This window comes from Rhincodon typus, chromosome 17 (assembly GCF_021869965.1).
Source record: "Rhincodon typus isolate 14 chromosome 17, sRhiTyp1.1, whole genome shotgun sequence".
NCBI classification, from domain to species: domain Eukaryota; kingdom Metazoa; phylum Chordata; class Chondrichthyes; order Orectolobiformes; family Rhincodontidae; genus Rhincodon; species Rhincodon typus.
Genome location: NC_063348.1, coordinates 43,780,319 through 43,806,665, shown reverse-complemented (window position 1 = coordinate 43,806,665; position 26,347 = coordinate 43,780,319). Strand labels below are relative to the sequence as shown.

Sequence of the window (26,347 nt, the reverse complement as noted above, 5' to 3'; positions counted from 1 at the left end):
CCCCTTGACCTGTCCGTCCTCCCTGGACTGACCTATCTCCTCCCTACCTCCCCACCTACACTCACCTTTTACTGGCTCCATCTCCGCCTCTTTGACCTGTCTGTCTCCTCTCCACCTATCTTCTCCTTTATCCATCTTCTATCCGCTTCCCCCTCTCTCCCTATTTATTTCAGAACCCCCTTCCCCTCCCCCATTTCCGAAGAAGTGTTTAGGCCCAAAACGTCAGCCTTCCTGCTCCTCTGATGCTGCTTGGCCTGTTGTGTTCATCCAGCTCTAGACCTTGTTATCTCAGCTCCAGACAGTAGACTTCAAGCAAAATGCATTCACTCAGATGAAACTTAGACGAGTAACTCTAAACCTGCCCGAAAAGATTTTCAGCATTTTGCAGGTCACAAACCATTAACAGATGAACATAGATTATGAAGATGACTTGGAGGTGTTCCTAGTGAATATCATTTCAAAATAAATGACAATGTGAGACCAATCCAGTATCTGCTGAGAGAGTTCCTGTTGACCTCAAGTACAGGCTGAAAGACGTGTTAGAGGAACCGATGGCTCCATTGACACAGGATGTCATAGAAAATGGAAAAGTGGATTGGAAGGGCCACTGAGACCTGGCAGCTGATGGTAAGTTTGTGAAAGTAGGGCAGACACAGCAGCCATCACAAAACAGCAGAAGAAAATGCATGATGGGAAAAAACAATAAAAATATTTAATTGAAGATGCCTGAAGTCAAGTGCATAAGTTATGTAGAGACAATGAAAAGACTTCAATCAGATCCTGACAAGGTAAGAGCTTGCAGGGATAAAGACGCAGCAACCAATGGATGTGAAAATATTGCAACAATTTGTTGGATTTGTGAACTATTCAGCAAAGTTTTTGCCTAAGTTGTCAAGACAGTGTGAACACCCACACAAGTTCACTGCTACAAATGTGCAGCAATATTGAGGCATGAAACAAGAAGTAACTTTCATTCAAATCAAAAAAAGCTAGCAAAGACAGGTCTCCATGCTCTGGAAGTCATCAACTCAAGAGAATTTTTGAATCTGAAAGATGAGCGTCTCACTCTGATCAAGGGCTCACCACAGGAGCCACAGCTCCCAGAGATGTATCATCACCCCAAGGACAAGTAGAATGCAAACAAACAGAAAGCAGCAACTCACATATATGTCATTAAAAGACTTGAATGCTTTAAGTATAATCAATGAATTGCATTTTCAGAGACTGATGAAAGTGGACAAACTAGAATTATCACTGTTTTGTTCACAACTTATCATTTTTCTTTGCATGACCAAGTATACTGGGTACCCTGGGTAACTTGTAATTGCAATTAACTGTACATGCATATAAAAAAAAGGCATAATTGGAGAAATGCTGCTTTGCTGTAGACAAGTGACTTCTACCTCTGCTGTAACATACTTGCATTTAAATTTGTGGTAGGCATTCAATACATTGTGTGAAACAAAGTGTACAAGGAAAGTTTTAATCTACAATAGGTAGTAATTCATTCCTTATTTATATTCGTTTTTGTCAATGCAAACACTGCAACAGTGTAATAGAGTCATTCAAATAGCTAGCAGTAGAAAACAGTGAGGCACTGTGACAAATTTGATTTTGATTTGATAATTTTTAATTTAAACTTTATTGTCATGAGTACTCAAGTGCAGAAGTATAGGAGTACAGTGAAAAATGTATAATGTCGCCATGCACAATGCCATCTTCGGTACAAAGGTACCTAGGTACAAAACTTAGGTACAAGTAATAACATAGAGAAACAAAGTTAAAAGTAAAGCATTACCATTGTTCCTAGGAGAAGTAGAAAATACTCCCTTCCTCAAAGATAGTTTGGGAAAAAATAAAAGCCTTTCTTATGTTGACAAGCCACCTGGTCAATCAAAAGTCCAAATTCTCAAGATTCAAACAAAACCCATAAAATAAGAAAAAAGATTCAGTCTCACTGAATTGTCTGGTCCAAAAGATTTGAAATTTGTCCTTCCCCATCCAGGAGATCGCTTTAATTGCAACACAGACAAATAGACGCTTCTATTCCTTACATGAATAATTTTGATTTGATGGAGAGGAGGTATTAGAAATGTCGTCTGTAGTCACCAAGATAGAATGGGATGCATTCAATGATTCGGAGGACAGCGAGGGTGGAAAATCCTTGATGCTGCCTTTTATTACCCAGGCTTCATTAGACATCGTGTGATACCAGGGGAATGAAGTATGCAAATATTACACCTTTGTTGAAAAAAAACTATGGACCAGTCGGTTTAATCCCTGCAATGGAGGATCTTACATAAATAATACTTCAGGAAAAATTAATAGTCACTTGGTCAACTGTAGATTAATGAAGAATACCAGTGCAAAATTATTAAGGTCAAATTGTGTTTAACTAACTTATTTGTGTTTTAATGAAATAATATTAAAGGTTGATGAGAGTAATGCTCTTCGTGTCGTGTAATTGGTCTAAAGGGTATTTGGCAATGGACAGATGAAATTTAATGCAAAAAGTACGTTGTGATTCAAATAAGAAACAAAAGAACTGTAGATGCTGGAAATCAGAAACAAGAACAGAAATTGCTGAAAAAGCTCAGCAGGTCTCTCCGCATTTGTGGATGGAAGTCAGAGTTAACGTTTCGGGGGCAGTAGCCCATCCTCAGAACTGATGGGAAATGTTTTTTTTAAATGCAGAATGTAGGGTGGGGAGGGGTATAAAGAGTGAACGATAGGTATAGATAGAGTCCAAAGAGAGAGAAGAACAGTCAGACAGACAAAGGAATGGAGAACTATCAGCCTGGGAGAATGAAAAGCCACTAAGAGGACAATCAGTGGCAACAATGGTAGTGTGTAATAGCTGACCACGTGATAACCAGGCCTGGCGTGTGGGGTGTGTGGTAAGCACAAGGGACAAGGTGCATCAAGCCCTAAAATTGTTGAACTCAATATTGAGTCCAGAGGGCTATAGAGTTCCCAAGCAGAAAACGAAGTGTTGTTCTTCCAGCTTACGCTAAGCTACACTAGAACACTGGTTTAAGTATGATGTGATTGATTTTGGTAGAAAGAACAAGGACAGACAATGACTTGGAAATATTGCATTTGGTTCTCTCAACCAAGTCATTTATATATACCATGAATAGCTGAGGCACGAACACTTACCCCTGCAGTACACCACTAGTCACTGTTGCCAATTCGTTCCAATGGAGGTAACAAGAACTGCAGATGCTGGAGTCAGAGATAACACAGTGTGGAGCTGGAGAAACACAGCAGGCCAGGCAGCATCAGAGGAGCAGGCAAGTTGACATTTCGGGTCGGGATCTTTCTTCTCAAGAAGGGTCCCAACCCGAAACATCAACTTTCCTGCTCCTCTAATGCTACCTGGCCTGCTGTGTTCCTCCAGCTCCACACTGTTATTCCATTCATTCCTATTCTCTGTTTCCAGTCTGTCAACTAATTCTCAATACATGCCTGTACATCACTCCTAATTGCAAGTGTTTTACTTTTGCCTACTAGCATCTTCTGCGGGACATTATCAAAAGACCTTCTTGAAATCCAAATACACCACATCCACTAGTTCTCCCTTAATTATTCTACTTGTGACATCCTTAAAAAAAAACAACTTTGGAAGATTAGTTCAGTATGATTTCCCCTATATAAACCCTCACTAACTTTTGTCTAATCCTGTTAATGCTTTCCAAGAGGTTTATTACTGTATTTTTTTTATGATGGACACTGGCATATCCCCATTTCTAATGTTATAACTGGTCTATAATTCTTTTTCTGTCACTTCTTTTTTAAATAGTGGGATTACATTTGTCACCCTCCAATCTGTAGAAACTGCTCTGGAGTCTATAGAATTTTGGAAGATGACTATCAATGCATCAAATATTTCCAGGCCACATCCTCCAGCACTCTGTCATTCAGATTGTAAGGCCTTAATAATTTTGTTAACATAATATTGATCTCCCAAAGATGTTGACTTGCAGCTGTGGTATTGAACTTAGAATCCTGCTCCTCTGCGATGATATCCTTCCTGTTTGTTGTGTGTATCTAAGGTGTGCATGCAAGAAGCACCAGCAGATGAGTTGCTTATGATGGAAGTGGTTTGTTCTTGACCAGTCTCGATCTCCCATATCTGTTGCATGTTTCTTTCCAGTGGCTTGACCAATCCAGTTAACTGCAAGTTTGACCATCAGCAACGGATGATTTGGAGCATCTTCTGTGTCCATCCTAAGGGAATTTACAGCTGTTGTCAGAGCTATGCTGTTATGCCTTCAGTGTCATTAAGAAAATATCATTTTTTAACCAAAATGCATCAAGACAGGTTTTTATTTTGTATTCATGGGTGGTTGAAGACACACATGCTCCCTTACATACTACCCTCACTTCATTTGGTGTGTGAGCGAATGCAGTTGCTGGGCTCTGTCTAGCATCATGTGCAAGCAGTTACAAGGAACCACAGAAGAGAGCTGGGTGAGTTTCAGTTATCTAACAGCTATGAAATAGGATGTGACTAATTCTTGCTGAAAGGACTAACTCTGATAAGCATCCCACACAAAACATAGACAGGTCAATAATATCAATTTGCAGGCAATTGCAAAGGAGCAAAGGAATGGGGCTATTTGGTACTGAAAACAACAAATGCTGGAGATCACAGTGGGTCAGACAGCATCCATGGAGAGAGCATGCTAACATTTCAAGTCTAAGTGACTTTTCATCAGAGCTGAACTATTTGGTAGTTCTTTGAGAACCAGTCCACTGTCTTAGTCTACGACTGTAAGTCAGATCCGAATGCAATTTGATAGCTTTGAGTATTTTCCCTCTGATTGATATTGTCTATTGTCTCAGATCCTGAATTTCAAAGACTGATTAATGCCTTGTGTATTCCACTTGTCAACCACTGGGCAATCAATGTGAACACAAGGAATTAACCAAGTGAAGCTAGAACACTGGCAGGTGCTGTTTGTTCATAGCAACTGTACCAAAAATAGTTGCCATTTTAGCAAGTAGAAAAACACTGATAATGCATTGTACAATTTAAATTTATACAGAAGACTGCTGTTTGTTTTTTTTATATACATTTATTACAACCGGGAAAGGACTTAGAGAAGAGGTTAACACATCCTTCAAAAGGGTTTGGAGATGTGAAATTTTTCACCTTTATACATAGATAATGTATGGCCGTTCCTTAAGAATCTGGAGGAAACACAATAGTTTTGAATATTTTGTTTTGCAGAGAGCAACAAACTGCTACTGAGTCTCAGAAGCTGAATGAAAGCTAACAATTTGATTGTCAAAGAGTCTGTTTCTTTCCTCCACTTGAGCAGTAGTATATCTTCCTCTCTGTTGACTAACAGAGAATCATTAAGAGTACCTTTGCTCAGAGTTGGATACTCAGTAAGTTATCAGCTTTCAACATGCCACTAGAAGTGAATTTGAAAACATTAAAGGGTGATCAACAATTGAAAATAACTGAAAATGATAAAAAGGAAGTAAATAGGGAAAAAAAAAACGAACACCACGAAGATTATCTTAGTGAAAAGAGAAAGGTCTATTTCAAATTTAATTCTTGACAGAACTGCGCCTATACCACAAAATTGCCAATTTGTGACAAATTGCACACAAACACAGGAACAAATACAAAGTAGTAAGAAGTGGAATAAATCACAGTAAAACTGTTGGGAGAGAAGCTGAGTTCATTGCAAATACATTTTAATCCTTACCAGACTATGTCAAACTTTATCTGCTAGTGCAGCATTTTGTAGGCAGCGGAAAAGGGAATATTCTATTTCTGAGAAATGGACCCTCATCCCCACATGCAAAACAGTACATGCTAATGGTGACTTTTCATTTAAAGTGTTTAGATTTTCAAGTTCAATTGCAATCGAGTTCATTTCCAAATTGAAAACAAAACTGTCAATTTTTTGAAGATCATTTTTTTTTGAAAGCAAGCTATTCCCTTAATCTTTTAGTTGACATTCCCTGTAAATAAATTATGAACATACGACAATGCAGGCAACTTCTGAGATAAAATGTCAAACCTTATTTGCAATAGCAAATGAGAGTGGATCAGAGCCTAATTTGGCTCAAATGCCCTGATGCATGATCACATCGAGCTAGAATTTCACAGCATAGCAGTAGTATTTATGCTACTCATAAGCCACTTCCCACCTTACCTCATCTCAGTTTATCAATACATCCTTTATTCTTTTGTCTCTCATGTACTTATCAGCCTTCCCATCTATCAATGTAGCTTTTCACCCCAACCATATAAGATCTACAATCTCATCTCACTGAATAAATATGTTTCTCCTGAATTTCCTACTGGTTTTCTTAAGACTCCTTAATATAGATTGATTTATAAATCAGAACATTGCTATGACTACTCACTAAACCTTGATAATTTTAAGGATGTCTCTCATATCGCCTATCTGTCGAGACTCAATTTGTTAAGTCTTTTACAATAGTTCAATCCAGTTTTGTCGTCATCTTTGTAAATCTTTTGTTAAATTCTCCAGTGTTTCTACATTTACTTCTATAATATGAACACCAGAAACATGGACACTATTCTTAAGGGCAGTTTAACTAATATTATAAACAAATTTGACAGAAATTATTTGCCTTTGAATTCTATTCCACGAGTAATGAACTTCAGTGCTTTGTCTGCACTTGTGGCATTATTAACCTACAATTAGGAATGGACAACAAATGCTGGTCTTCCTAATGAAAGAATGAAAATAAAACATTTTTTTCTAAAAAGAAGAAGTTGTGAATAGCATCAGTATTTGGCTACATAGATTACTGCAGCTCTGTAAATTCCAAAGAAATAAAGGAATTTTGATGTTTCAAAGTCCTTTCTTCTGCCAACCACCAAAATAGCAAAAAGTGAAGCAGCAGCTGTTTCTCAGTAGCTTCCAGCTACTAGGTCAAATAATATTAAAAGCTTTTAGATGCTGTCTCACCACAAGTGGCTTAAATAAATATTTTTGAAATAAATCTTTTATCCTCAAATAAGTGTGTAAACTGTAGCTAAGCCACGACAAGTGATGCATGTATTGCTGTAAAAGAAGGAGAAATTATTTTAGCTGAAGTTGATTTTCTCGGTTACTATTTTGTGGTAAAACAGCTCACTCCTATACAGGGGTGATTCCATCAACAGAAGGAGGTCAAAACCACTAATGCATACAGAGCCTTCCAAAAACATTATCATAAAGTCAACCCAGGGACCCCTTTCAAAGGGGACCTGTAAATTCATTATCAGACTTAGCATGGGAAACAGGAGGGAAAACCTTCCCTGATATTTAGAATTGTAGCTACATAGCGCTGAACAAACATTAGCAACAATCCAGAGTGGTCGAGAGACCACAGGCCCAAAACTGCACGTTCTATTAATTGACCCACAGTCAGAGAAATTAGACCTGACAGAAAATTGGCCAAACTAAATTAAACAGCAGCCAACAGCAAATAGCTACAGAGAACAGTGAAACCAAGGTCAAAGAGAAACCAAGCTACAGTGAAACCAAGGTCAAAGAGAAACCAAGCTACAGAGAAACCAAGGTCAAAGAGAAACCAAGCTACAGAGAAACCAAGGTCAAAGAGAAACCAAGCTACAGAGAAACCAAGGTCAAAGAGGTCACAAATGTTCAAGAGGAGAGAGTTACAACCAGTCTGAGGGATGTGTATGGAAAAGGTATTAATTAGGCATTCTGGCATCTTGACTGCCTCAGTATATCCACTTTACACCTACCCGGCATGGCAACAACAAAGGATGTTGGCACCACCCATTGGATACTTTGAATCCCATTCAAGACTCAAATGGCCAAAGGTCACAGAACAGTAGATCATAGAATCCCTACAGTGTGGAAACAGGCCCTTTGGCCCAACAAGTCCACACCGACCCTCACAGCATCCCACCCAGACCCATCCCCCTATAACCCACCTAATCTACACATCCCTCAGAACTATGGGACAATTTAGCATGGCCAATCTACCCTAGCCTGCACATCTTTGGAATGTGGAAGGAAACCGGAGCACCCGGAGGAAACACATGCAGACACAGGGAGAACGTGAAAACTCCACACAGACATTCACCCGAGGGTGGAATCAAACCCGGGTCCCTGGCACTGTGAGGCAGCAGTGCTAACCACTGAGCCACCGTACCACCCATTCTGGAAGTTCACAGACAAGGGATAAAAATACATACCTGGATGTCACAGCCTCGGGGAAGACTCACTGAAGACTTGGCCATACCAAACAATGGAGCTCCAACCAGCTGGGGAGATAGAGCGCACGAGTGTGCGTGTGTGCGCACGATGTCTGACATCATACCCCACCAACACTAAACTCTAGGACATCCAGCCTAAGCCTTAATTAAGAGTGTAGCTGGCCCATGTGATGGTCAGGGCTCAAGTGTGTAAAAGAGGTTGAAGATTTCCGACCAGTGAATGGGCCATAAACCATTATACCTTGAAGCGGACAAGCAGCCAGAGTTAGTACAGTGTCAGGGACCCATGGTAAAGAAAATCCAGTGCAAGGTAGAGGGCCTGCAGAAAACAGGGCCCATGAGGTGGTGAGAAGCCAGTTATTAGAGTTGGGGACACACAAGGATACAGAGAAGCTAGAGTAGGGTTGGGGACCCGTGAGGTAAGAGATGGTGAAAAGGGTCAAGGACCCAGAGACTCCGAGAAGTGAAAAAGCAGCTAATATAGGGGTCAGGGATCCACGAGAGAGAGAGAGAGAGAGAGAGAGAGAGAGAAAATGGGACAGATCCCAGAGTGGGAGGAGATTGTCAGAAATGACCTAAATATGAAGTGGCCCAGGTGAGTCAACCATTGCAGTGAGCAAATATCAGATCTGGGAGCTGTGGGCTGGAAGCTTTGGCAGGTGGTATGGTAAGTTGAAGGGAAGCATGTTTTTAACCTCTGCGAAGCTATAGTGGCAGCCAGGTGCATGGAGCTGGTAGAGAATAGGAGAAGGTGAAGTTAAGTAAGGAGCTGCAGGAAGTGAAGCAGTGTCTGGAGAAAATGAAGGTCAAAGCAGCAGGGCAGGAGCAGAGGAAACAGGTGAACACTGTACATTGGGACAGTTTCAGACCCAGTGTGCAGTCAGTGATCAGGATGTTGCCCAAAAGGAATTGTGGATGAGCTGACTGAGATAAGTAAAAACCTACAGGTTGTGCTCAGAGTCCTGCACCAGGCAGGCAAAGAAAACAGAGCCCGCACTGTGGACCATTCGAAATACCGGGACGAGACTGAAAAATAAAAGTCCCAACTTTCCATGCGAAGGGGAATGCCATGAGTATTTCGGGGTGATAGAATCAGATGGGTCAGTGATTATGGGATAGATGGGGAGGAAATAGAAGAACAAGCTTGTGGTTACACTGAGAGCAGTGAAGGATATGGGGGTCCCAAATCTTCGGCGCCGCTAGGATCTTACCCTGTCACATCGATCCTAACCCATCAGGACAACCGGAACAATCATCCAATTACTTTACAACCCCATTTACAGTGGCACAGTTTTTTTACTCATTCATGGGATATAGGCATCACTGGCTGGATCAGCATTTATTGCCCATCCCTAATTACCCAGAGGGCAGTTAAAAGTCAACCACATTGCTGTGGATCTAGAGTCACATGTAGGCCAGAACAGGTGAGGATGGCATATTTCCTTCCTTAAAGGACATTAGTGAACCAGATGGGTTTTTCCTGACAATCAGCAATGGTTTCATAGTCACTCTTAATTCCAGATTATTATCGATTTCAAATTCCACCATCTGCTGTGGTGGGATTCAAACACAAATTATTAAGGTCCCCAGCTTAATAACCTAGTGATAATACCACTAGGCCATCGCCTACCCCTAAAATTGGCAGAGATAGCAAAAGACATCCCTGTATTTGACCTCACAGCTGACCCCTGAATGTTTTCGACAGCACCCACCACCAAAGAGATCTCCACGGGTTTGGTGATATCAAAGAGGTAAAGTTAAAGTTAATGTGCCTGAGCCCTGCGATCCATTCTGCCTTCCCCAGGCCTCAGAGTGAGTGTGGGAGGAGGGGAGGTACAGGCCAGCAATCTGAGCCACTATAGAATATAATAGGGGAGACCCCATGGAAGGATTAAATAAGTGTAGGCAGTGAAAGGGAGCGTACCCAACTGCATTTGCCAGATGCCTGTGTGGACATGGTTCATAGCAGTCTTCAGTAACTTAGATCGGACTGAGCTGGCTCTACAAAACAGGGCAAATTGCACCTGAATGCTTGTCTCATCACTGAGGCAGCAAGAAAAGCCTGAGTAAATAATGATCCCATAGGCAATATCCAGAAATCACAATGGGGGATAAGCAGGATGACCTGGGCTTAGGAGAAAGAAGATTAATGAATTGGAGCACCCCATATCAGTCAGATGAAAAATACACCCAGTAAAATCCCCAAACCCTGGTCTCTTGCGGAGAAATAAGGCGGGGGGGATGGTGATAGAAACAAGGGGAATTATTATCGGAACCATCCACCTCCATATGCCTATCACGCAGTAAGGGATCGGGATCAGCAGCAGGGAGCTCTAAGGCAGTAGCTGCTTCCGCAAGGGAAGTACAATTGTGGGCATACAGGACAGGAGAGGGTACCCAGGCAGTTAGGGCTGACACAGGAGCCATGCTGAGACCTCGGTCCATGCCACTGGGAGGATTGGAGAGACAAGCAACAGCTAATTTGGTGAGGGAAGATCATGCAGCCAAATTTAGCGGAGGAAATCCCACTGTCTAACCCTGCTCAAATTTACTCCCCAAGGCAGCAAATACAACAACATCATGAAGGTTCGAGCCCACCACCGAACTTCCCCAAGGGGGAGCTAAGGGCAGACAAATTGGCGAAGCATGGTGCCCACAAAGGAGAACCAAGGCAGCCCCAATTCCAGAACAAATAGATGTCGTCACTGTTAACCAAACCGAGCTCAAAGATCTGGTCCAGTCTCAGAGCAGAGATGCCGAGTTAAAGCAGTTATAGGAGGGAACGATCCCTGCCTTGTACAGCAAGTGGGAGGACAAGTGATAAGGATGGACTTGTTCTTAATGATGGATGGTACTGAAATCAAGTGATTAATCAATGCCATGATGTCCCAGGTCATCAAAGAACAGAAACCACAACTGACAGAATTAAGGGAGTGTGTTGGTGACCAGGAATGGGAAAAGAATAAACATTATGTCAAGAATTATATCATCCATGCCCAGAGCAATCCAGACAATAAAAGCTAATGAGGGAGATTTGAAGCACCAGTTACGAGTTGCTAAGCAAATAGCAGGACCATGGACTGACCTTTAAATAGACAACTTTGGCTCCTTACCACCCTGAAAAGTGCAATAAAAGGATATCCTGGTCAGAGTGGGCATTTTTAGCAAATCAGTAGAGGCATTCCCGACTCGAGTGAATACCACTAAAGCTGCAGTAAAGACATCTTAATTCAGCACACCTTCATTTGATGGTATCTTCCCCACAGTATAAATTCTGAAGAGGGAACCCATTTCACAGCCCAGAGAATGCAGGTGATGAAGAGATTTGGCAAAAGCCAAAAGTTCCACATCGCCTACTATTGTTAACCCAGCAGGATTGTAGACAGGATGAATAACACCCTCAAAGGGATGCTGCAAAAGGTCATCAAACAAAACATCTGACCTGGATCAGAGTTTTATTCTCCATCTTCAAACCTAGCTTGGTTTGAACTCGGAAATCATTCCCAACTCAACTGGACTCATATTGCCCTGTCCCCTCACATACTACTGATCAGTCACTCTATGAGAGGTATCAAACTCTTAATAGGACTAGGATTAACACACAGTCTTAAGTTGCAGCCCTCCATCATGAGAAAGCTATGAAAATTCTATTTTAAAATGTACAGGCTGCACACAAAGTAGAGCCATCAGATTAGCAGAAAGGCAAAGGCAGAGCAAGGAGGACTTGATGGGAAGGTGAACCTCGTAGAGTACAAGGCAGAACAGCAGGTGATGACGCAAACTTTCCAGCCAGGAATATTCCTGTCCCTCAGATATCCAGGTCTCCACTCAGTTATGGACAAGGTCAGCCAGTCTGTGTACTGAATTTTGCTGGATACAGGAAAAACTGGGTGGTACCATGTTTAAGGCCTACAGAATCCAAAGCAACAACCGCCAACTCTATTTGCTTCTAGGGGTACTGGGGGAAGTGGACCCTTACCTGAGCCCTGATCCAGACCCCAGACCAATCATTGATCCAAATCCAATTCAAATTTCCAATCCCAATCCAGGACCAGACCCGGTTATCCATCCAAGCCAGGATCCTGGACCAATCCTGGCACCTCAAGCTCAGGAACTGACCCACAGCTAGCCCTACTCCTGCAAAAAGAGGCAGAGTCTCGGTGTACAGCAAGCCCTGAAGTGAAAGGGATGGTTAGAGCAAGTCCAAGAAAGTGTCCAATGTGGCACTCTAGCCCAGAGACAGATGCAACCCTTTCACAATGATAGTCATTCCAACACTCCCATTCTGATGTGGTGGAGGAACAAGTCCTCAGTAGCTCATAGAGGAAGATTGTCATAACCCTCTAGAGTCATAGAGGTTTAGAGCATGGATACAGGTCCTTCAGCCCAACTTGTCCATGCCGCCCAATTTTCACAATTAATCCAGTCTTATTTGAATGCATTTGGTCCATACTACCACTGCAGCCTGAATGTGCCAGTCCATCCTGGTCATGCAGGGCTACAGCACCATACAGTATGATAGATAGCTATCATCATCAGTTTTGTCTTTTGGACCATTTACATCCTTTAACCATTTTGTTGTCTAAAGTTTAATCTTCTGGCCCCCTGATCATGCCAATGCTTCCGAACCCCCATTGTGGATAACCAATGTCAGGCCTGAGGTGACACACAATTGACTGACGAAAGGGGAGTCGGGAGAATTCAATAAGAGCAAATTTTTGGAGGAGTTTTGCCAAGCACAGGCCAAGACCGGACAGAGTTAGAATAAAATCTCCATAGGTGGAGTAGATGGGAAGGTATCTAAACTTGCTCAGATATAGATAAGGCTAATAACAGGTGCCACCTTGATCCCCTCTCTAGGATGATGACATACAGCCTGTTGGTTTACATCATTGGTTGGATTGCCAGGATGTGATCGTTGGAAGCACTAATTGGGTAAGAGTACACATATCCTGGCTCTCTGTGGTTTGCCCCACCAGAGGCAGGAGAATGTGAGGATGGTGTTTTGTGGGTCCATTCCAACAAAGCTGTGATACTTCGGTGTAACAACCAGCAGGTTGTGTACAAGAAGAAAAGGGGAACTTGGATTATTGTTACCTGAGCACAGGCACCATGGATAATTGGTGAGACTTTTCTACAAATAGATGTACAAAAATGGGATGTTTGGCTACCAGCCCCCCAGAGAAAAGGCTAGAAATTGGGCAATGATACCCTGAAAAGGTCATAAGAGAGACAAATGTCTTCTACAGAACAGAAGTGGGCTAAATTACCAGCCAGAAGTGCACCCCCACACACTTGTCTAAGGACGACACAGGATCAAAAAAATGCATTTGGTTATAAAATACACAGACAAAACCCTGTACAACAGCATAAACCACAAACTGCTACTGGTGGGGTGTTTGATATATCCAAAACCTAGCTGGCAAAGTGGTCCCCTTCTCAACTTCAGAAATTATACTTGTATTTGACCCATTGGCTACTAGGTCAGAAAACAGGGATTCAAACAGGGAGACAGATCCAGGCCAGCCTAATGTAATGAAAGAGATATGTTGAATGACTTGGCAACAGCTTATAGAGCAGCAGTGTGCATTGGCTAATTTGGATGATAAACTCACACTTTTAGCCCAGCAAGTTAAACAGAATTTGAGTAAAATTAATCTGGACAGTCGCGAGATACTGAAGGGGAATTAAAGAAAATCAGGCAGAAAAACACGAGGTAACAGTGCTAGAAGGGCACGTCAGGACCATAAATGAGATCATCCAGGGACAGACATATGGTGACAACAGGCAGCACAATAGAATTCTGTGCAGCATCTATGGCCAATGGATGATCAAACAGTTGAGAGAAAACCTCAAGCAGGCTAAGAAAGGATGTGTCCCATCTTGGATCAGTGTCAAGTAGATGCAGCACTCCTAAATGGTAAGAGAAAACCCAATATTTAAAACGGTCAATTGCAGCAACCAACTAAAAAGTTCTGATTTAATGACAATTGTAAAGGGACCCAGGAAAGGCCATGGGCTGATACTGGGGATTCCAATCGTAACACCAAATCAAAATAGGCTACAAGTTCAGAGTGGAAAATGGCAGCATTATCGGAGAGGGTGTATGCCTAGAATACGACAGCACCCTTCCTTATGCTGTTGAGAAAGAGAGAAGGCTCATTAGGTACCACTCTGAAAAAAGAAGAAGTAATCGTGTGTCCTGACCCATATGTTCAAATGAACATGCCTTGTGTGGTTTTCAGACGAACACCATTCTAATTGTAGTGGAGACATCCGGAGCCTGAACACCGACATCACCAATGTAACATGTAGGGGGAAGGGAGAATACTGTATCACAACTTCCCTAAAACATTACCAGTATGGGACCTTCATGTGCAACATCCAAAAACACCAGCTTTTGTATTAGGCCACGCATACTAGCCAGGGTAGGCCTAATCGAGCTCCCAGACATCCAAAGGAGGAGTGAGATCATTATCAATTTCGGTGACAAGCTCAGACAGACTTTAGGGGGCTATTGGGATACAAGTACATCACTAGTGTTGAACTTCTACCAGAAAAATTACCCAGGTCCAGACTCAAGGATACAATTACAACATTTAAAAGGCATCTGGATGGTTACATGAATAGAAAGTGTTTAGAGAGTTATGGGCCAAATATTGGCAAATGAGACTAGATCAGATTAGGATATCTGATCAGCATGGACAAGTTGGACTAAAGCGTATGTTTCCATGCTGTATAACTTTATGTCTGTGAGTCTATGGTTGGTAAATGCCATATAAAGTTTTGGTTACTGTCATTCAGCAGACTGAGCAAATTCAAAAAAGGGTTTTAGGGAGATGAAAGTGACTAATTGGTGGGAGGACTTCTGGAACTGGGTATCAAATGTGCAGATACACCCATGGGTATGCCTCCTATCACCCCTGACTGTGTTGTACATCCTGTTTACTTTGATCTACATGACCATCCTCATTGTTAAATTCATCCACTGGAAGAACGAACACATCCAGAAACTAACGATGTGCTCTGTGCTCTTATAGCAGGAGCCACAAAATCAATGAACTCGGACTGCATAGTGAAAAGATTATTTAAATTGTTGTGCGGTATGAATTTTATTATATCATGTGCTGCTAATCACCAAAGAGGCCTGAGGGTGAGCCTATGTAAATAGTGGCTAATTCTCAATTTATGCATTAGGTTATTTGTATTTACTACTATTAAGCTCATTGATGTACATAATGAACATAGACACCAATGCCCTTTTTGCTGACTATGTACAACGGGGAACCGAGATAGTAAGGGAATTAAGCTATCCATCTGAGGCTTGATACATGCCTGCACGAGAGTGTAGACACTAGACACTTCAAGTGCTCAACAGGATGGACTGTGGTCAAGTAATCATGGGCCCAAAATTGAACATTCTAAATTGGCCCACAGCGGGAGAAATCAGGCCTGACAGAAAATTGGCCAAGCTAAATTGAACAGCAGCCAGCAGCTGTCAGCTACAGAGAACAGTGAACGCTAAGGTCAAAGAGGTCACAAAGGTTCAAGGGGAACCAGCTACAACCACCCTTGTGTCCTGGAGAAGTGTCATTCAGATATTCTGGCATCTTGACTGCCTGAGTATGTGCACCTTACGCCTCCCAGGCAATAGCGAAGCATGTTGACATAACTCCACTGGATGATTCAAATCCAACTCATGACCCTATTTGTCAAGGGTCACAGAATATTCTGGAAGATCTGGGGCAAGGGGAGTTAAGAACACATACCTGGGAGTCACCCCATCAGTGAAGACACAGTGAAAATACAGTGAAAACTCAGCGAAGACTCAACCTGACCCATTAGTGGAGCTCTGACCACCTGGAGAGAGATAGAGAGAAAGAGAGAGATAGGGAGAAGCTATGTTCTAACTCCTGCAAGACCCACCTTCGTGGAAGAGAGCCAGCCCTATAGCGGAGAGGCTGGAGGTTCGAACAGCCCAGCTCAAACGTGCGGATTGTTGTGGATAATATCTTTTTTCACTCAGATACAACCAGACAGACAGTAATTATTGTGGGAATTTGTGAAATACTCGCATGGTGCTTTTAAGAAGGAATATTTTGGCAACAAAAATCGGGTTGAACTGCAAACTGAACTCTATGTACTTTGGTCTGCCTCACCAACAAGAGCACTAGGGTAAAGTGTTTTTACTACAGATACTGGTCAAACTATCCAAAGCACAGATAACACCAGGTAGTCAGTTCATGAGTTACAAACTGCTGTTACATTTCAGTGACCAGATTGAGACCATGTAGACTGTTAATGTCAGAACAAAATATGACAGTTGAATATCAATAACAATATTTTGGAGTGTGTGGTGAACATATTGTCACTTTGAAGATCATTCCCCACCTGCAATAAAAAAAAACTAATATTCCTCACATATTTTCAGCTAACAGACTCAATTTTCATTCATAATTGTCTATTGTCGTGCTGCAGATTACACTAATGGTGATCTGAGATTGGATTCAGCAGCCAAGAAATAGGAAAGCCCTAAGACAGATCTGTCAATTCGCTTCAGAATAAAATGTCACATTTACATTTCAAATTATCAGAGAGCATTTTCACAACTACGGAGATAATGACAGGGTTTAAAGTAATAGGATGCATATTTTATTCAAGCTTGTTACTCAAATCTGCCAGTATAACGGCATTTTTCCAAACCTGCAAATGAATCATGCAAATCAGAGAAAGTCAATTTAAATAGTTGGGATGAAAGGTGAAACAAACATAACAGTTCAGTGAAACTGTGGAAGATGCATTTATAAATTGACATGGTTATATTTACATCAGGTTAGTTATATGATAACCAATTAGATATTTCATGCAACATTGAAGCTGATGACTTTTGCACGCGCAACATGTGGTACTCGAATGTTGTCACACTCAGATATCAAATCTGCATCAAAACTATTAAAACAGCAACACAGCACTTATTTATATGACACATTGAACATCAAAAAAATTAACGTGACACTTTACAGAAGGCATATGGAAATAGGTATTGAGCCACAAAAGAAGAGATTAAGAAGGGAGTCAAAATGTAACCAAAGAGATATATTTTGCGGATTTTTTAACTAAGAGAAATGTGTGGAAATGATGGGTTTAAGGAAAGTGATTCCAAATATCAGTCCCTCACTTTAACCAAACCCACCCAGTGATTTTGGTCAGAAAATTATTTAATTAGGTTTTACTCTGCATTGACTTCAATGGAGAGTATTTAGTCCATCAGGCAGTCTGGGTGTATACTTGTGCTACCAGTCTGGAGGCAAGACCCTAAAGTTGTTTGAGCTTCCACCAAAGCCAACTTGTTACAGTTGATTCCATTCTGGAATCTGGCTTGATTGATCATAATATTATTTATTTTGGTTTTAACCAAGTGGTCTCTCACTGAAACACGAACAAACAATGCTGCAGAGTTTGTTTTAACAAAAATTCTGCTTTATTACAAAAGGAATGCAGGTAAAATTGATCATAATCCTACCTCGCTATCCACTAGTAATACAAATTCAAAGAGTTTACACATCCAGTAAAAATACAATTCCATTACTCTCAAATCTCTTCTTTATGAAGCAAAAAAAAATATCATTTTTATAGTACCCAAATACCACTCCTCACACAGTCTTCAAACTATCACTCATATAATGCTCATTCTAGTGTCCTTGCATCTCATAGTTGTGACTTCAATTTATAAACTGGAACTGTAGATAGCTTCTTCCTGGAGCTATCATAAGCTTGAGCTCCAATGTGTTCATTTAAATAACCACTTCAGGGTTTATCTGGTCTGGAACTAACACTAACTCTTCATTTTAAGCATTTAACTCACTGTATGCCTGCTCTTCTCAGGAGCACGCTGTATACAGCCATCTTTTTCCAAGGTCTTTGGAGGACTAAAAGCATCCAAAGTTAAAAATGAAACTGCAATTGTCTAAGTTATGGACATTTCCCTAAAGTTTAAAAACAAACTCAGATCAGACTCATTCTCTAACAGACTCCCGGAGGCCCATAATTTATCGTGCTGGATCATAAACACTAAAATAAACAAAAGTCCATTAATGTACAAAACCCATTCACTCTATAGCCAGGTTTCAAAAAACTGTTTTTGAAAGAAATCACCATGGTTACAGAAATACTTTCAAGATAATTATTAGCTTCAGATACACAGAAAAACCCACAAGTTACTAACTTGAAAAGAAAAATCCAACTTTACAGAAACTAACAGTAGAATTTACATATCTAAATACCACAGTTTACATCACAAACGGTGTTATCAGTGAATCCTCAACTCTCACTCTGAGGGCTACCAATGACCAGAAACTGAACTGGAAGAGCCAGAAAAATGCAGTAGCTAAAAGACCAGGTCAGAAGCTAGATATTCTGTTGTGAGTAACTCAACCCCTGACTCCTTAAAGCCTGTCCACCATCTAAATGGTGCAATAGGCCAGAAGTTTAATGCAATACTCTCCACTTGTCTGGATGAGTGCAGCTCCAACCGCACTCAGGAAAATCGATACATTCCAAAACAAAGCAGTCTGCTTAATTGGCACCCCATACACCAACTTAAACATTCACTCTTTCCACGACTGGCACAAACTGACAGTAACACATACCATACTTCAGCTACTCATCAAAACTCCCTCTACAGCACCTTTGAAACCTGTGACTTCTATCACCTGGACAGGTAAGGTCAGAAATCACAACACCAGGTTATAGTGCAACAGGTTTATTTGAAAACACAAGCTTTCAGAGCCTCGTTCCTTCTTCAGGTGTTAGTGAGAGAGGTGGCATCAGACACAGAATTTATAAGTAAAAGGTCAAAGGGTCACACAGCTGATGAGGATGTATTGAGCAAATCTAAGATGCTGTTAAATCTTTAATTAGTTAGAAAGTTTGAATTGATTAATATGTATATGTAAATCACTGAATTTCTTTCAAGTCACTGCCCTGAGAGAACTAAAGGTTTTATCAGTGTAAAGAAGAGGTGACGTTTTAGGTCAGACAATGCATGTCAGGTGTGAGGACTTGTTAAGAATCTGTTTGTGTTTTGGTTTGGAGTCAGACTGGTTTTATTTCTAAAGTAGGAATTTATAAAATGCCACATTGACTGACTGTCTGTAAATTGTGTGCTGTTTGAACAAAATAAAATGTATCTGCAAATACAAATTCACCCCATAGATTTACGAGTGTGAGTGTGAAAGAGACACACACACACACACGTAAATCCTTTGTATTTGCAGATACAAACTGTTTTGTATACTTATATTTGTATCATAGACAAAGGCAGCAAATGCGTGGAAACAGCACCCCCTGCCAGTTCTCCTCCAAACCACACATCACACTAATGTGGAACGAGAGTTAAAAAAGAAGCAGATTATATAAATGGCGAGAGCTTGCTGAGCTCTGAGATGCTGAGAGGTCTGGGTGCTGTCATGCATAAATCACAGAAGATTAGTATGCAGGTACAGCAAGTGATCATGACAGCTAACAGAATGTTACGTTTTATTGAGAGGGGAATTAATGCAAGAGTTGAGGAGGTTATGCTCAGTTATACAGGGCATTAATCAGACTGCATCTGAAGTACTGTGTACAGTACTGGTCATCATACTTACAGAAGAATGTGAATACATTGGAAGCAGTTCAGACAAGGTTAACAAGACTAATGCCTAGAATGAGCTGGTTGAGTTATGAGAAAGGGTTAGACAAACTAAGCCTGTATTCTCTGGAGTTTAGAAGAGTCAGAGGTGACTTAATTGAAACATGAGATCCTGAGCGGACTTGATGGGTCGATACTGAAAGATGATTCCTCTTATGGAAGAATCTAGAACTAGGACCACAGTTTAAAAATAAGAGGGTGCCCATTTAAAACAGGGATGAGGGAACATTTTTTTCTCTCCGAGGGTTGAGAGTTTTTGGAATTCCCTTCCTCAAAAAGGGAAAAGAACAAAAGAGAAGTACATCACAGGAACATGCCCTTCGGCCCTCCAAGCTCTAACAAAACTAAAAAACAAACTTTCTGCCCTTATTTGGTCCATATCCCTCTATTTCCTCCCTATTCATGTAACCACCCAGGTGCCTCTTAAATGTCAGTAACGTGCCTGCTTTCATCACCTCTTGTGGCAGTGCGTTCCAGGCTCCCACCACTCTCTGCATGAAAAATGTCCGCCATACATCTACTTTAAACTTTCCCTTTCTCACCTAGAATCTATGCCATCTTGTAATTGAATCTTCAACCCTAGTTAAAAGCCTCTGACTATCCATCATATCTATGCATCTCATAATTTTGTAGACCTCTATCACATCTCCTCTCAGCCGCCATCTTTCCAGTGAAAATAAACCTAGTATTTTTAACCTTTCCATGCAACATCCTGGTGAACATTCTCTGCACTCTCTCCAAAGCTTCCATGTCCTTCTAGTGATGTGGTGACCAAAACTGCACACAATACTCCAAATGTGGTCCAACAAGAGTTTTATATAGGTGCAAGATGTTTTGCCAACTCTTGTACTCCATGCCCTGGCCGACAATGGCAAGCGTGCTATATGCTTTCTTAATCACCTTGGCCACCTGTTGCAGTGGAAGCAGAATCTTTAAATATTTTTTAATGCAGAGTAAGATAGATTCTTGATCATCAAGGGGATGAAAGGTTATCGAGGATATGCAGGAATGTAGAGTTGATGTTAAAATCACATCAGCCACGACCTTGCTGAATGACAGAGCAGGCTCAAAGGACTGAGTGGCCTACTCTTGTTTTCTTGTTCATATGTTCTATATAATTTGATTAATATTGCTGCTGCTATTACCTCAATCCACTCTATCTTTACAGCCTTACTTATTCTTCCTGAACACCATAAGAATTAATATTTTGTATTCAGTTTTCCACATGTTGAACCCAAGTCCCTATTTTAGCCATATCAGAACCCCACATGAGGCAACTTGTTACCACTCTCATTGACCTTGTGTGGCATTGCTCATATGAATGTACATCTGAAAGGTAACACATGAGAAGTTCTGTGTAGAGTCTTCCAACTTCACGGCAGTTTTCAATCGTCTTTTGCTTCATCTAATTCCTGTTCTTTCTGCACTATTTTTTATTCTGTTGGTTCTTCATAGTTGACTGTTCATTGCATCTTTCCTGCTTGGTGACTCATCCTGGATTACAACCCCCACAGCAAGTTAACGTAAACCATTTCCTCCAGTTAACCTCCTTAAGAACATTGAGCCAAGCTCTGTTCATGTTGAAAATGATCAATATCCCATCACCTGTGGGCAACACTAGTACATTGAGTCTCAACAGTTAGCTCCTTTACCCCTTACCATTACTACAGCCCATTCCACAAAATCTGGCTGTTTGCAAATGCTAGATCTGGCATGAACACAATGCCCTTCTCCTGCAAAGGAGACAGCACATAATTCCAGGGAACAGCAAGCTATCAGAGAAAATAACATTGCCTGACGTATCACATTGCGTTAATAGGAAGAAATGGTAATAATTAACTTCATGTCTGACCTGACAGTTGAAAGGAGATGGGAGTTTCTCAGTGGGTTTGTACAAATATATACCTTTCTTCATTAAATCTGTGAAATATTCAATAGTTTCACCAGCTTTTACTTTCTGCATAGAACCACAAACTGCTAGTCCTGAAGGAGAGTCATATTTGATTCAAAACAAACTCTTTTCCACACCCCACAGATGCTGTCAAATCTGCTGAGTATTTCCAGTATCCACAGTACTTTGCTATTAAATTTAATTAATTCACGGTGGATAGGGTCTAGGACTAATAAGGACATCTAAAGTTACATTGAGAAGGTAGTAGAATGGTGTTGAGAAACATCAGCTATGATTGAATGGTGGAGCAAACTTGATGGGCTGAATGGCCTAATTCTGTTCCTATATCTTATAGTCTTAATATGCTGGGTGGATAGATGCGAGTTGACAGTATTTTGTTTGCCACGTGGATTTGGCCAGTCAAAAAATATCTGAGAACTTTTCTGATGTACAAGACATCATGATGCTGGCTGAATCTAACAATGCTGGTGACCATTTACCCACTCCATCATTTGACATTTCCCTGACGTACAGCATAGAGTTGGACAGTCATAGAGCCATACAGTCATACCGCACGGAAACAGACTCTTTGGTCCTACTGGTCCATGCCGACAATGTTCCCAAACCAAACCAGGCCCACTTGCCTGCATTTAGCCCATATCCCTCCAAACCCTTCCCAGTCATGTACTTATCCAAATGCCTTTGAAATGCTGTAACTATACCTCCACCCACCACTTCCTCTGGAAGTTCATTCCACACATGAACCACCTTCTGTCTAAAAAAGTTGCCCGTCATGTCCTTTTTAAATCTTTCTCCTCTTACCTTAAAAATATGCGCCAAGTTTTGAACTCCCACACCCTAGGGAAAAGACCTTTGCTATTTATCTTATCTATCCTCTCATGGTTTTATAAACCTCCATAATGTCACCCCTCAACCTCCTATGATCCAGTGAAAAAGCTCCAGTCTATCCAGCCTATCTTAATAACTCAAACCTTCCAGTCCTGGCAACATCCTGGTAAATCTTTCCTGAATCCTCTCCAATTTAATAATATCTTTCCTATAGCAGGGCAACCAGAGCTGTACACAATACTACAGAAGAGGTCTCACCAAGATCCTGCACAACTTCAACATGATGTCCCAACTCCTATACTCAAAGGTCTGATCAATGAAGGCAAGTGTGCTAAACACCTTAACCACAAACAAAAACAGAAATTGCTCAACAGGTCTGGCAGCATCTGTGGAGAGAAATCAGAGCTAATGTTTCATGTCAATTGAGCCTTTCTCAGCTTTCCTAACCACCCTGTCTACATGTGATGCAAATTTCAAAGACATATGTACCCGAAACCCTAGGTCTCTCTGTCCTACAACATTACCTAGGGCCTTACCATTAATTGTATAAGTCCTGCCCTTGTTTGTTTTACCAAAATGCAAAACCTCGCATTTACCCAAAGTAAACTCCATCTTCCACTGCTCAGCCCATTGACCTAATTGATCAAGATCTCTTTGTAATCTTGGATAACGTTCTTCACTGTCCACTACACCACCAATGTTGGTATCACCTGCAAACTTACTAACCATTACACCTAAATCCTCATTTAAATTATTTATATAAATGACAAACAAAAGTGGACCCAGTACCAATCCCAATGGAACACCACTGATCGCAGGCCTCCAATCCGAAAAACAACCCTCTACTACCACCCTCTGTCTCCTACCGTGGAGCCAATTTTTTATCCAATTGGCAAACTCTCCCTGAATCCCATGTAATTTAATTTTACTAATTAGTCTACCATGTGGAACCTTATCAAAGACTTTATTAACATCCATGTAAACAACATCTTCCACTCTTCCCTCATCAATCTTTTTAGTTACTTCTTCAGAAAACTCAATCAGGTTTGTGAAACACTATTTCCCTAGCATAAAGCCACTTTGACTATCCTAAATTAGTCCTTGCCCCTCCAAATGCATGTAAATCGTATCTTTCAGAAGCACCTCCCAACAATTGACCCATCATTAATGTCAGACTCAAAGGTCTATAGTTTCCAGGCTTCTACATACAGCCTTTCTTGAAAAGAGGCACAATATTAGCCACCTACCAGGCCTCCGGCACCTCACCTGTGGTTATAGATGATACAAATACCTCTGCAGGGGCCCCCACAATTTCTTCCCTAACATCCCACAACATCTTGGGATACACTTGATCAGGTCCCAGAGATTTATCCACCATTATGTTTTCTAGGGCCTCCAGCACTTCATCTTCTGTAATGTGAACTGTTTTCAAAATATCAATATTTATTTCCTGGATTTCACTAGCCTCCATTTCTTTCTTCACACAGTAAAAATTGACGCAAAATATTAATTTAATATCTCTCCCATGTCCTGAGGTTCAACACATAGATGACCTCATTGATCTTTAAGGAGCCCTATTCTCAATCTAGTTGTTGTTTTGCTCTTAATGTGCTGGTAGAAATTCTTTGGATTATCCTTAACCTTATCTGCCAAGGCTATCTCATATCCCCATTTTGCCCTCCTGATTTCCCTCTTAAGAATGCCCCGACACCATTTATACTCTTCAAGAGATGCATTGGATCCCGGTTGTCTATATCTAATATATGACTCTTTCTTATTCTTGACCAGAACCTTAATATCTTTGCTCATTCCATGTTCCCTATTCTTACCAGCCTTACCCTTTACTCCAACAGAAACATAATGCATCTGAATGCTTGTTATCACACTTTTGAAAGCCTTCCACTTGTCAGCCATCCCTTTACCTGCGAACTGTCTACTCCAATCCAGAGTAAGTCATTCAAAGGGATACAAGATGTGTAAGTGATGGACTAACACATGGTGAGACATAAAACACAAGGAAGTCAAAGGATGGGATAGAGGTGTTCGGTGGAGGCATTAGACATGGTAGTCTTTTGGGGAGGAATGAGTGAACAGTGATCTCCCACTCTGGACAGAAGGATACAAGCACAACAACTGAGGCAAATGCAGGTTCTTCAAGGCCTCTTCAGAAATGGACAGCAGAAAGTTTGGTTCAGTGTCCTACTGTGTGCAACATTTCAGAGTTTGATTGGAGGACAGATGACGAATTTTTGGCTAATCTAAAGATGGCTGATTAATGGTTGGCTTGCTATTGCTGGAAATATGTCAACTTGATCTATGATGACAGTAATCAGAATGTGTGTGCATAGGGGTTCTATCTCAGTTTTCTAGCCACAGAAGTAGAATGCTATTGACTGTATGTACACACATCACCAGATCAATCCGTGGGCTTTCATCAGCAACAAGAAATTTTTGTTCAATCATTATACAGTTGGACCGGAAGTACAAGAGAAAGGTTTATACAGGCTCACATCCTACCCTTTGGACCTGCAAGCAGTGTCTGCTCAGAGATAACGTGTAGCAATCCAATCTTCCCTGATGACACACTCAAGGGCATCCACGTATGAAACCCAAGCTCAACACCAGATTATAGTCATCAGATTTGTTATTGAGCAAGCAGTTGACATGCGCATGAACATCCGTACATATAATTATGCATGTACATGAACATCCATATACAGGTAGTTCTCCTATAACGCGTTAGTTGTGTTCTTGCGTGACCTCGCGTTATAGAAAATCATGATGTAGAAAATTGCTATAGAAAATCACATTATAGGGAAATCGCTATAACTTGTACAGCAGAAAGTTTGCCTTATTCAGAAAGTGTCTATTATTCATCAATCACATTACAGCCAATTTGCATTAACAAAACACACGTTTTAGCAGAACTACCTGTACATGAACATTGGTACACAGAAATACCCATATGTATGAACATACGATAAGACCATGGTTAATGTGATTCTGTCCTCTACCTTGCCCCATGCTCGGGATGGGTTTCATAACTGTTCCATTAATTCGTAGCAAGTTATCAACAAAACAATGGCCTTCATGTACTAAGAACTATGTACTTCTTTATTTGACCCACAATCCTTCTCACAAATACCTAGGACTTAGGAGGAATACATCATTCAGCCTTCAAGCCCACTCCACCATTGATTATTACCATGGCTGATGTGGTTGAGGTCTCAACACCACATTCATGCATTCACCCATAACAGTTGACTCCCTTAATTATCAAACATCTAACATAGCCTTGGATAAATTCAATAACTTAGCCTTGACAGTTTTCTGGAGAAGAGAATTCCACAGATTAAAAACCCCCTGAGAGGAAATAAATTCTCCACATCTTGATTTTGAAAGAAAGATCTCTTGTTAAACTGTGTCCCCTAGTTGTAGGCTGTTCACAATGGAAACATCCTTCTAATACCCATCCTATCAAGTCAGGGAGGTGGTGATGGTAGTAGTTACTGTACAAGTAATCCAAAGACCCGGGCTGATGTACTGGGTTCATGCGTTGAATCTGACTCTGTAGAAAGTGAAATTTGAATTCAATAAAAATCTGGAATGTAAAGCTACTCCAATGATGACCATGTAACAATTGCTGTAAAATCCAAGGCAGTCACTGATGTCTTCAGTGAAAGTAGTCTGT

The 26,347-nt window shown here is 41.0% G+C and overlaps 1 protein-coding gene across 1 annotated transcript in view; it reads left to right on the top strand.

The window, feature by feature from the left end:
- Nucleotides 1–26,347, top strand: part of iftap (intraflagellar transport associated protein) — a 177,659-nt gene that overhangs the window by 29,590 nt on the left and 121,722 nt on the right. Inside the window, exon 2 of the mRNA XM_048607359.1 lies at nucleotides 7,452–7,690. Within this exon, the coding sequence (XP_048463316.1) occupies nucleotides 7,452–7,690 (239 nt within the window). The remainder of the gene's footprint in view (nucleotides 1–7,451; nucleotides 7,691–26,347) is intronic.